The sequence below is a fragment of the Camellia sinensis genome, chromosome 13, assembly GCF_055761805.1.
Source record: "Camellia sinensis isolate YWXY chromosome 13, ASM5576180v1, whole genome shotgun sequence".
NCBI lineage: Eukaryota > Viridiplantae > Streptophyta > Magnoliopsida > Ericales > Theaceae > Camellia > Camellia sinensis.
Window position 1 is genome coordinate 151,420,576 of NC_138973.1, and position 12,946 is coordinate 151,433,521.

General features: G+C 34.6%; 1 protein-coding gene across 2 annotated transcripts in view; it reads right to left on the bottom strand.

Moving 5' to 3' along the window:
• Nucleotides 1–4,484, bottom strand: part of DET1 (light-mediated development protein 1 / deetiolated1 (DET1)) — a 63,694-nt gene extending 59,210 nt beyond the window's left edge. The window contains exon 1 of one of the 2 annotated variants that reach the window (XM_028212845.2): nucleotides 4,093–4,484. In XM_028212845.2, coding sequence (XP_028068646.1) covers nucleotides 4,093–4,164 — 72 coding nt within the window. In that variant the 5' untranslated portion in view covers nucleotides 4,165–4,484. The remainder of the gene's footprint in view (nucleotides 1–4,092) is intronic. The other variant, XM_028212847.2, reaches the window with a different exon arrangement.
• Between the last annotated feature and the right edge of the window lie 8,462 nt (nucleotides 4,485–12,946).

The window sequence follows — 12,946 nt, forward strand, 5'->3', positions numbered from 1 at the left end:
TTTTGTTGTCCCAATACGGAGTCATAGGTTCAACACAAACAATTCCTATATCACCTAACAATAACTGAAGCCACATAAGTTCACATGTACCCTACGCCATAGCTTTGTATGCTACCTCTGCACTAGATCTGGACACAACCGCCTACTTCTTACTACGCCAAGTGACTAAATTCCTTCCACAAAAGCACAGTAACCAGAGATAAATCATCTATCATCTATAGAACCAGCCCAATCTGCATCCGAGAATGCCTCCAACCTCAAATGACCATGATTAGAAAACAAAATCCATTTTCTAAAAGCAGGTTTAAGATACCTCAAAATGCGATACACTGCATCCGAATGAGTTGCACAAGGATCATGCATGAACTGACTTACTATCCGGACTATATAGGCAAGTGTGAGATAAATATATAAGCCTTCCCACATGTCTCTGGTACCTTTCCTTCTCCACAAGGTCACCAACACCACAGCAAAGATGATGATTAGCCTCAATTGGTGAATCAACAGATCTACAGCCTAATGTGTTAATTTCCTCAAGAAGATCTAAAATATACTTTCTTTGAGAAATAAAGATGTCTTTGTCAGACCTGGCAACTTCAATTCCAAGAAAGTACCTCAATAGGCCGAGATCTTTGATCTCAAATTCCTTAGCCAACTGTACCTTGAGATGTGTCACTTCCTCTTCATCATTGTCCGCCACAACTATGTCATCCACATATAATAAGCACAATTACCTTATTTGCATTGCATTTGACAAACATGGTGTGATCTGCATTGCTTTGCTTATACTTAAATCTCAACATGGCTTTCAAGAATATGTCAAACCAAGTTCGAAGAGACTGTTTCAAACCATATAAAGCCTTTTTCAACTTACGAACTTTTCCAACTGTAGACTGAGATAAGAATCCTGGTGGTACACCCATATATACCTCCTCCTTTAAATCACCATGGAGAAATGCGTTCTTCACATCTAATTGCTGTAAAGGCCATCCCAAATTAGCAACACATGAAAGAATAGCTCAAATGGAATTTATCTTTGCTACAAGGGCGAAGGTTTGTTGATAATCAATTTCATATGTCTAAGTATACCCCTTGGCCACTAGTCTTGCATTTTACCGTTCAATTGTCCCATCTACTTTCTGCTTGATGGTGAACACCCACTTACAGTCCACTAGTTGTTTTCCACTAGGAAGAGGAACCAACTCCCAAGTGTTATTCTGGCTTAGAGCTTGCATCTCCTCTACCATAGCTCCTTTCCACTAAGGATCATTGATAGCTTCTTTCCAACCCTGTGGGATACACACAGAAGACAGAGACTAAACACAAGCACGATATATAGGAGTCAATGAATCATATGACACAAATTTAGAGCCCTAACCCCCTTTCTAAGAGCAATAGGAAGACTCAAATCATCAACAATAGGACTGTCAACAACTGGTTGAGAAACAGACTGATGGTCATTATCAGTAGAATCAGTCGAAACAGGGAAACAGGATGTAGAACTGGCACAAGGGATGATAATTGATCTGGTGACACAAGAGAAGTTTGTTCTTTCTAACGCCGTGAATAAGTCTTAAGGTTAGCTCTGTCCAAATGGCCACCAATGTCAAGCTCCACATCAAGAGAACTATTAGGCTCTCCCGGGCCACAAATAACAATCCCTAGACTAAGAACGAAAAAACACAACTCATGCTGATATGACATCACCTCATCTGCAATCTCATCCGTAACACTACTCTCCCCCTAAGGAGATGAAGGAGAAGAAGTAAAAAATGACTCAAATTCACGGAAGGTGACATCCATACTAACATACACTTTACGAGTGTGTGGATCATAGCATTTGTAACCCTTCTGAGTAGTAGAATAGAAAATAAAGACACAATGCACAACCTTAGGATCAAGGTTCCCACGAGTACGAGGTTGCAAATGAACAAAACAAACACACCCAAAGACCCAAGGAGGAAGAGAAGATGTGGGATAAGCCACAGGAAGAAGTTCAAGAGGAATATGGAATTGGAGGACACTAGAAGGCAAACAAATGTAAGGTAAGCAACGGTAAGAACAACATCACCCCAAAAAGACTTAAGAACATTCATGGTAAACAAAAGAGAGCGAACAACTTCAAAAAAATGGTCATTCTTGCGTTCAGCAACTCCAGTTTTCCAGTTTATTTTTCTTAGTCTATTTGATTCAATACTGCTTTCTTTTTTATTATTATTCATTTAGACCATATAAATTGATATTTAGACAACAAACATAAACTTTACAATAAAATAGGTCATATAATACAAAACAAGGCTTACAAATTGAATTGGATTTGGATTAGGATTAGGATTCCACGATCCTATAAAATCCAATTACCAGGATCGAAAGATCCTACTTATACAGAATTTTTTACATGATCGATCGATTGTACTCAAATGGATCATAAGATCTTAGAATCCTAAGATCCGGATCAGGATTCAGATAACCATGCTCTTGATTGAGTACTCTTGTCAAAGGTACTATAAAAATAAACAAGTTGCCACATCACATGTACCTAAGATTGTAAGGAGAGTCTTTAAGATCTTATAAGCTTAAGACCAAACAAAACTGACTTTAAGAGGTGTACATATTCCCTAAAGAACTCGTGCCTTTTGCCCATGGTTTATGTAGACAATTCACTTATTGAGGTCTAGATGATGATGAGTTGAAATTATTTTTTTAACACCTTAACAATTGCATGTTTTGATTTTAGATTGATTCAAGGGTTTTAATTTATTATTTCACATGAGTACTAAAATCTTAATGGAAAGTGCAATAGACGCCTATGGCTAGATTCTCACATCTCCTTATGTGTACCAAAAAATTCAAATGTGAATAAATACAATTGTGTGGTTGTTGTTTAGACAAAAGAGACAAATCAGATTCAATGTGCTCGGTATGCTTGATATATTGCCTACAAAATTGAATCACTATGATGTTATTCATGTCTTGACTGTGCATGTGAAAACAGCAAGATTATTCTACACACAATTAGTTGCGAAAATTGATAAATCGCATTCAAATGTTGATGTTGATTTGGAGGGGAAAAAAGGGATTTCAAAATTAATAGATCTGTGTGAGCATCTTTGAAGGGGTTGTACAACACAACTAGTTTGCCTTGCATGACCAGTTTTGGTCTTGGAATTCTTTAGAAATTTTGAATTCTTACGTCAACGGAACTCTGAAGATCTTAAAATGGAGTTGTTACTTTACTTAATTCATCACAATTTCATATTTGATGATTTCTAGACTTGGTTGAGTGAGTGACTCTAGACTTGAGAGTTTTGATACTATAGCCTCTGGGCGATGACAAATATATTTATTTACTTTTTGGTTAAATTCTAGTATGTATTGAGTTTGTAATTTTTAGGCTTTGATAGATTTTGTTTTCTGTTTTTGTAACTATTTTTTCCGATAGGTAAGGTTAGGTTAGGCCTATAACTAACTACAAGAGTTGTTGGAGCCAAATTCTTGAAGGATAACTCCGCCTGCTTATTTCATTAATCTTAAATCGAATATATAAGATCACATCCATCTCCATAGTTATGCAATTCGCCCAACAACCCAAATATGCACTTACACTGTGTTTGGTTGGGTTGGGGGATTTGGAAAGGGAAAGGGAAAATATGTATGAAATTAGATGAAATATAGGTATATTTTATTTCTATTTCACCTACATTTTCTATTTCCCATTCCAAATCCCTTCTGAAATCCTCAACCAAACACAGCATTAAAGAATCTTTCTTGCTCAATGGGGGTCACCAAAAGACGTGAAGAGAAATCAATGCCACCAATGGACATAGAGATGTTATAACGAATTTAAGATATATATATATAATGAAAGCTGAATCAGTTCATCAAATAAATAATAATAAATAAATAAATAAATAAAATAAAATAAATTGTGGATGAGGGAAGCCAAACATAAAAATAAACGAGTGTCCCCCAAAATGAAAGCGAAAAGCAGAGAAGCCCCAAATTATGTGAGAAAAACAATGAAGAATAGAGAGAGAAATGGGAGAATTTTGATAGTAATAGTAGAGCAGAGCAGAGCAGAGCAGGGCATACACTGGTGCCCGGAGAAGGAGTGCAAATCTGGCGCTCAAAAGTCCTTGCAGCCACGTTGTTGCTCCTAAACATCAGGCTTTCTTCCGCTTTCCGCTCCAAATACTTAGCGATGATGATGAAGATGTTGACGATGGTATGCTTGTTTCATTTTAACTGCACCGACTACTACTACTACTACTCTATGACTACTACTCCTCCTCCTACTACTCAAGGAGGATATGCACCAGCAGCTCCATCAAAACCCGCCACGCTTCCCTACTCAACCCTCTCTTTCCTACCACTTCTTCACTTGTCTATTACCCACCACATAAGTAAGGCTAGAAAACATATACTACTAGTGTTCATTACGGTCCGTTTGGATCGTGTCATTTGTCGACAAACCATCGCTATTTTTTTTTAGGCAATTACATTATCGGCCCTTATAGCTTAAGACTTGTATTATTTTAATTTTTAATTTTTTAATTGTAAATAAGGACAAGTATAGATACTATTTCTTAATTTTAAGAATAAAATCGTTAATTTGATAAAATATAAATTAATTTGATAAAAATAAATGTTAAAAAAATATTTTTAAATTTTTAAAAATTATTTCTACACACTATATATAAAATTATGTAAAATTAATATCTTTTAGACATTTTTTATTTTACCAAATAAATTTTTATTATATGTTTGGATGATAATAACGTAATAGGTGGTTGTTTTTATTTTCATTAAATTAATTTCTATTTTTCTAAAAATCAAATATAGCGACAGCTTTATATCATTATTAACCAATCCATTAAACCAAAAAATCCAAAACTAAAAACATTTTATATATTAAATAGAATAAATTACACTAACACCCCCTGAGGTTTATATTTATTACAGTTCATCCCTCACCTTTTGAAAATTATATCTCTCTCTGAGTTTTAAAGTTTCATTACAGATTCCCCTTAGCAATTTAATTTTTTTAAATACCAAATTTGCCCTCACTGGGTAAATTACATTGACACCCCTCACATTTTAGAAATTACAATCCCCTCCCTAAGGTTTAAAGTAGCATTACTAATTGTCCCCTCAGTTAGTATTAGTTGGAAAAAAAAAAATTCATTACAAAAAAATTAATTGGAAAAAAAACTATTTGAAAAATAAAATAATTGAAAAAAAAAATTGTTAGTAAAATTTTTAAATTTCTGTTTAAAAACCAACGTAAACTCATTTTTTGAATTTATGTTTTTTTCTCAAATTTACAAACTAAGACAACCATTTATAAATCAAAAAAATTATCAAACAAGTTTTTATGACAGTTTTTTAAATTTTTGTAAATATAAATTGAAAACTAAAAACGAAATGGCTACCAAACAGGTTTCAGATGGTAAAAAATGTCGTAAAATTAACAAATAATTAAATAAGTTATCAACGTAAGAAATGACTTATCAACATAACTTATTTAATTATTTGTTAATTTTACGACAATTTTACCATCTAAGGCCTGTTTGGTAACCATTTCGTTTTCAGTTTTCAATTTATATTTACAAAAATTGAAAAAAACTGTCATAAAAACTTGTTTGATAATTTTTTTGGTTTATAAATAGTTGTCTCAGTATGTAAATTTGAGGAAAAATGTAAATTTAAAAAATAAGTTTACGTTAATTTTTAAATAGAAATTTAAAAATTTTACTAACAAAAAAAAAATTTAATTAATTTTTTTTTCAATTAATTTTTTTTCCAACTAATACTAACCGAGGGGGCAATTGGTAATACTACTTTAAACCATAGGGAGGGAATTGTAATTTCCAAAATGTGAAGGGTGTCAATGTAATTTACCCAGTGCGGGCAAAATTGGTATTTAAAAAAATTAAATTGCTGAGGGGGAAATCTATAATAAAACTTTAAATCTCGGGGAAGGAGATGTAATTTCCAGAAGGTTAAGGAGGGAATTGTAATAAATATAAACCATAGGGGGTGTCAGTGTAATTTAACCTATTAAATATATCGATTACACATTAAAATTCTATGAAAAATTAGTCTAAGGTCCCTCTCCCATGTTTAATAATGGAAGAGATCCACAATATTATTTTATAATGTCTAAGGTCCTTCAACCTCTACACATATATATCACAGAGAAATTTGACTTCTCTCTCTACCAACTTCTCTATTATCGAATCTCTTTCTCTCTTTATCTGTTGTGTCTCTTCTCTCCCTTAAATGTGTTTCTCTTTATTCTCTTTCGTTAGCATCATTGACGACCGGCGTTGGCAATGAAAAGCTTTGAATTCAGCTCATAAAAAACTTTGAATTCAAAAAAAATGCTAGACCGTTTCTTCGAAGCTTATCAGCTATGGAAGATCAAGCGAGTTCTCTGAAACGGAAAGCTCACTCTCTTCTGCCTCGTTCTCACAGTGGTCGTGATTTAGAAAAATCTCGATGCCAGAAAGTTCGGAACTCCACAAGAAGACTTCAGCGAGATCCGAGACCATTTCTACTCTAGCCGGCGCGTTGAGCAACGCCGCGTTCTTGAAGAAGCCTCTCATTCTCCCCACTCTTCCATCAACCAGTCTGATTAAGCACTGATTTCTTGCCTTTATGATTGCATCAATAAATAGCAGATTATATCAGGAAGCTTCTCCTAATAGTTCTGAGCTGGAAAGGTAATTGGACTTCAAGATCTAATAATGGGTCTGCCTATATATATGGCCAGTGGATATGAAGAAACACGCTCTCTGGGTTACTTTTTCTTTGATAATGTTAAACCTTCCTCAATACTCCGTGTGAGAAATTTGTGCTAAAATTTCTCTGGTTTGGTTAATTTTCTCTGCCTTGTTTAACTTTCTCTGTGGTGTTCAATTTTCTCTAGATAACCTACCTTCTCCCTTGCTTCCTTTGACAGAGGAAGTTAGCAACCAGAAATTAGCGGCTCAGTACATCCACGGATAGTTACGTGAGGCAGATGAAGCAAATTTGCTTGATGAAGAAGGTGAATTTTTCCTTCTTCTCCAACCTTCTCTGGATGTGGCAATTTCTCTGGATTTGGTCACTTTTATCTGGATTTAGCAATTTTCTCTGGTTTACTTTTGAATTTTCTCTGGATTTTGGCAATTCTCTCTGGAGTTCATCGTAGTCGTCGTCTCCAACTTAGAAAGCTAAGCTGTTGATTTATAATGCCTTTTGCAGACCATTAGTTACATGGCTGAGCATGTAGTGGGTATTGGATCATTTCGAATTGTTTTCAGATAATATAATCTAAGTTTTATTTGAACTTCAGTAATTCCAGGATCGATGATGATTTAATATGACTTTCATTCAGGCAAAATGCTTGGAAACTATGGCCATAAAAAAGGCAAAGAAATTTCTCTGGGAGAGTGGGAAATAAATGAAAGGCAGAGAAATTTGGAGAATAGGAGGGCAGAGAAATTTACGGTAGAAGATTAGGGAAGGTCAGAGAAATTTTTTCTCTGAGAATTTCTCTAGACCAATTTTCTCAATGGCGTGAATTTTCTCTAGATCAACTTGAGGGACCTTAGACATTATTAAAATATTGAATGTCTTTTATGCTATAAAATCTTCATACCAGGGATCTTAAAAAAAAATCCCAAAATACTAACAACCACATATTACATAATCACCATCCAAACACATAATAAAAATTAATTTGATAAAAAATATATATAAATAAATGTTTAAAAGATTTATCAATTTTACATAATTTTATCTTTTGTGGGTAGAAATAGTTTTCAAAAATTTAAAAATATTTTTTTTAATTTATTTTTATCAAATTAGTTTATATTTTATCAAATTGATGATTTTGCCCTTAAAATTAAGTAATAATATTTTAAATTGTCTTTATTTGAAAAAAAAATTCAAATACGAGTCCCAAACTGTAAAGACTATTAGTGTAATTCACCCATTTTTTTATGTTTAGTTTGCAAATTAGGGGAAAATTATTAGTAATAATTTTGTTGACAAATCATGACAAATAATGTTCTCTTATGTTTTTACATTTTATTCTCCACCCAAAATGATCAATTTCGTGATAAACATATTGATTTTATTAGGGGCTAATTATATCTACAGAATACTTTTAGCTCATTATATTTATTTTCTCATTACACATTTAATGGAAAATTAAAATTCTACCTTCTTTTGTTTACACCCTCCTTAATATTAAAATTAATCCCTAATTATGAGAAATTATTCAATGTTCCTGAAATAATATTCTATTCCATTTACAAGTTGACACTTAACACTTTATACCGTAAAACTCTAACACAAAAGTGGTGGATCTCATAATTTAGGCAATAACTCTTTATTTGGAGCACCACTTAAACTTGTGTTCCAAAAGTATTGAATAATTTCTCCTAAATTACACCATTCAACTTCATAGGTTTTGTTGGTGAAAATACCAGGAAAAATTGTATTTTATTGATAAAAATTGCAAAGAAAATGAGATACAAATAGATCAGACTGAGGCACTGATATTTCGTTTTCTTTAAGGAAATCAAGCCCACTGCGGTAGGAAGAACCCAAATACCAATGCAGCAGTTACAAAACTATGACTTGTCCCCTCCAAGATACAACAGCTCGACCACTTGTCGTATAGTTCAAGCCAACTCTGCACAAGATGGTGAACCCAAAGCTCCACCAAGAAAAACACCCTTCTTTGCTAGTAATCTCTTAAGTATAGAAAAATAATTGGTGTGTTGGTATAAAAAAAAGTAGATGAGAGGAACTATTTATAGGCCACTAGGATTTTACAAAATACACCAAAAAATAATAATGACCATGAACCTAGAGAAAATGGAGAGTGTATCTAAATATTAATTCACTACCAAGTTCATGAATTCTAAATAATCTTCATTCATGAGCAAGACAAAAGGTCACCAAAACAATGAATCTCCATTCATGAATAAGATGAGATTCATGAACAGGACAAAAAGAGATTCTTGAACAAAATATATAAATAAATAAATACAAGATTTTAAAATATATAAATAAATAAATAAAAGATATTCATGAATAAAATGAGATTCATGCAACATTGTTTGTCACTCGTGAATCTACTGATCACTCAATGTGACTCTATTTATCACTTAATTGAACAAAAGTTAAGTAAAACAATACAAATTGTGATATTACTTACTACTCTTGCAAGCTTTGTAATCATTCTACAACAATAAATTTACTACTCATCTAGGTGTATAAGGCACCAAAATAAACATTAAGATTGTATTTGGATTATAGATTTGAGTAAGGATTTGAAAGGAGAAAGAAAAAAAGAAAAGGTGAGGGAAATGGAGAAAAAAATTAGATTTATATGTAATTCATATTTTCATTTCCTTTTTCAAAACTCAAATTCATAATCCAAACACAGCCCAAAAAGTTTGGATTGCATTTGTACGAGCATGAAATAATCTTCATTCGTATAATCCTGTTGATCAAGCTTGCGTTCCTCCAAACGTCGTCGTAACACCTAAAATCACAAACGTAAACTGGCCGGTGGGTGTGTGCCAGAAACCCCTCCGATGCCTAAGTCAGCAAGTAGACAAAGAGCAAAAGCTTTGTGAATTCGGGCGTAATAATTGCAATACCTGTGATTAGGGTTTGATATGAGCTTTTGTAGATTTCGCATAGCGTAATCCTAGTAGGACTCTAACTCTCATTTGTAGAGTCCTCATAGGAATCATATTCCTAAAGGATAATGTTTATCTTTTGGCACCCTCCTCACTGCAAGCCAAGTAAGATGGCACAACTCTTTGCTCAGCTTCCGTCATGTAAGCGGACTACTTTTGCTTTGTCCGCCACTGGCCTAGTTGTGCAACACGCAACGTTGTGCACAGCTTGCACGGCGCGCCACCATGCTAACATCGTGCGACTCTTCTCCTAGCTAAGTCAAACCTTCGTTTGTAGTCCATTTGATCACCTTCCTCGTAGCTTGGTCGAAGCATTGACCGCTATTAGGAAGTAGCTAGGTCCAAGAATATGAGCTTTTTGGTAGTTCGGTCAAACTTCTTTGAACGGTTTCATCCACTGTTCGGCCCAAGCTAAGCTTTTCCCATAGCATAGCTCAGCCCGACACACATCCTAAGCCCCAGAGTTACTTCCATCTAGCTAAGCCCAATTTGGCTACACAAATTACCTTCTCAATTGCCCCTTAATTCCACCTGTAGCGCATGATAGGGATTACTCTTGACAGCCAAGCTAAAATACCCTCTCCTGTCGAGATAACCATGTTTGCTAAGTCATAACTTTAGCACGGTTCAAGGAGGTCTTTTTGTTCGTACAGCACGTTCACCAACCACCTTGACACAATGTCCTTTCTGGGACACGTGGCTAGCCCCGATTGTGCCCGTGCACTGTTACAACCATTGCGCACTGGCCCCAAAAATTTGAACCGTCCCGTCTTTATGCCTTCTTCATATATATAGCCCGTACGTATACATTGTATGTCACATTGTTCATATTCCAAACTTTGAACGCAAATCCCAAAGCTCTAGACCTTTTGATCGCCTATATTATAGTCGCAAATCTAAGCATTCCTTTTGCAGTAGTTGATTTGTTGTCACTATCCAAGCATTTCTACTAATGAGAATCACGCTGATGACTCAAATCCATAAGTTATCCATACTTTTTCTGTATTTTCCTTGAATGTTTATATCGTTCTTTGCATTTTTAGTGTTTTTATGCTGTAATTTTGCTTCTCATACCCATAATCCATGCTAAAACACTCGTAATTAATGGAATTAAAGTAAAATTAGCCTTGGAATTATATTAGGCCTCCGGAGGACCCTTAGCCTTCTATTCTCTATACTAATTTGGGAAAAATCGATCAAGAACCATGAATTTAATCCAAAATCACATTAAAACCGAGCAAACCCTACATGCGCAATGGCTTCAGTGAAACTAATCGAGCTAAGATTGTTACTTGTTGCCATGACTGAGCTAACATCTTGTTCACTTATGCAACCGAATTATTACCTTACTTACTCATGAGGCCGAGTTATAGCCTTGCTAATACTCCAAACCTGTCACGATCTGAACCCACCCCTAAAGGTTAGGGTTATAATTGGCCAGTAATCATGAGATTACCTATGGCCTCAGACAGAAATCAATTAAAAATTAATAATATGGAGCCAGATGCGGAAGCAGAACTTTAAATTTTGTCTAATGAGTTGTGCATATATGGCATAACAAAAACTTTTCTCATGTGTATAATAACTCACACCAGCTAGTCATTTAGAATATATATAGATACATAAGTTCATGATCATTCAAAAACAGTCCTGACAAAAACCAAGGTTATATATAATCTTTGTCACACATGACCACAAAAGCAAACAAAAGGAAAATCAAAAGTAAAGCCTCTTGCATGAGGCAACCTTGGTTGACTCCACATAAGCTGATATCTCTCACAGGATCACTAGGGCTAGGGCTAGACATCCTGCTACTCACCTACATACATATAAATACAGAGTGAGCTAATACCCAGTAAATAATATCAAAATAAAAGGGGCTAAGTGAATGAGCCCCTTTTTGAAAACAGATAAGCTTATTTACATAACAACAAGTATTTGTAATGGAACGACCACGGGTGAACTTATGACAAAGCAACCTTAGGTCCAACGAATAGCAGATACACAGTACAGTTCCATTCATTTCCAACAAAATGGCCTTGGGGCCAACAGTTGACAAAACGACCTTAGGTCTAACAGTTAACGAACATACATATTGAATTCAATCATTCCTTAACGGAGGTCCAATTGTTTATAGTAGATTAATGGCCATTCAATCATTGTAATTGCATACCGGTCAATCAAACTTGTCAAAATTTCTTTGCATACTGGTCAATCAAAAATTCTTAGCATTCCGGTCAATCAAACTTATCAGAAATTCAGTCATGTCATATCAGTCAATCAGACATATCAGAGATTTAGAACGACCTTTTGGTCCACTTTATCTGATGTACCAAATGGCCTTAGGCCCAATTCAGATATATTGAGCAATCTCGCTCCATGATTCAGTTATACAGAACGGCCTTGTGTCCATTTATTATAGTCATTTCATACAAATAGCATGTCGTTCAATTAGTTGGTTACTCATTCAAATATATCAAATCATTTATTCAAAAAAACTAACCATATAATGACAATCAGAAAATAAAGTATAAGTAAAATATCTTTACTAAGATATTACTAACAGTGTTCGGTTGATTGATTTGTCCTTGCGGTTGACCTTACACTATTCATAACACATATGGAAATCAAGTCACAATACTATTCAATCCGTTCCTTGACTTGTTTAATTCTCTTAGGCTACTTTTATGTTCTTTCATTCATTTAGAATGCTCAAAAATGAAAAAGAACGAAAATTGAAACATTAAACAACTTTTCAAAGTTTCCTGAAATAGGGCACTTCGCTCGAGCGCACACTTGGTCACTTGAGTGGTTCAACAATATGCAGAGGGTTCGCTTGAGTGCACACTTGGTCACTCAAGCCATCTGTAAAGACTGCAAAAGTACTGGATGCTCAAGTTTTTGCGCTCGATGGTCGCTCAAGCCAAGTGTTGAACAAAAGTGGTTTCACTCGAGCGCACACTTGGTCGCTCAAGCCAATGACCAAATGTCTGTAAAAGTATTGGATGCTTTCAAAGTGCGTTCGAGCCACCTTTTGGTCGCTCAAGTGATCTGTCGAATTTTTGGAATTTCTAGAATTCTGTTTAAGCTTTAAACACATATCCAAGGCTTTAAATTCATGCATGACTCACTCAAATATGCAAGAACACTCCCAAATACATATATTTAAAGCTAGTTTCAACCCATAGTTCAAAATTCCATGAATTCATCAAAATTCAAACCATAAACTTCATGTATGTGAA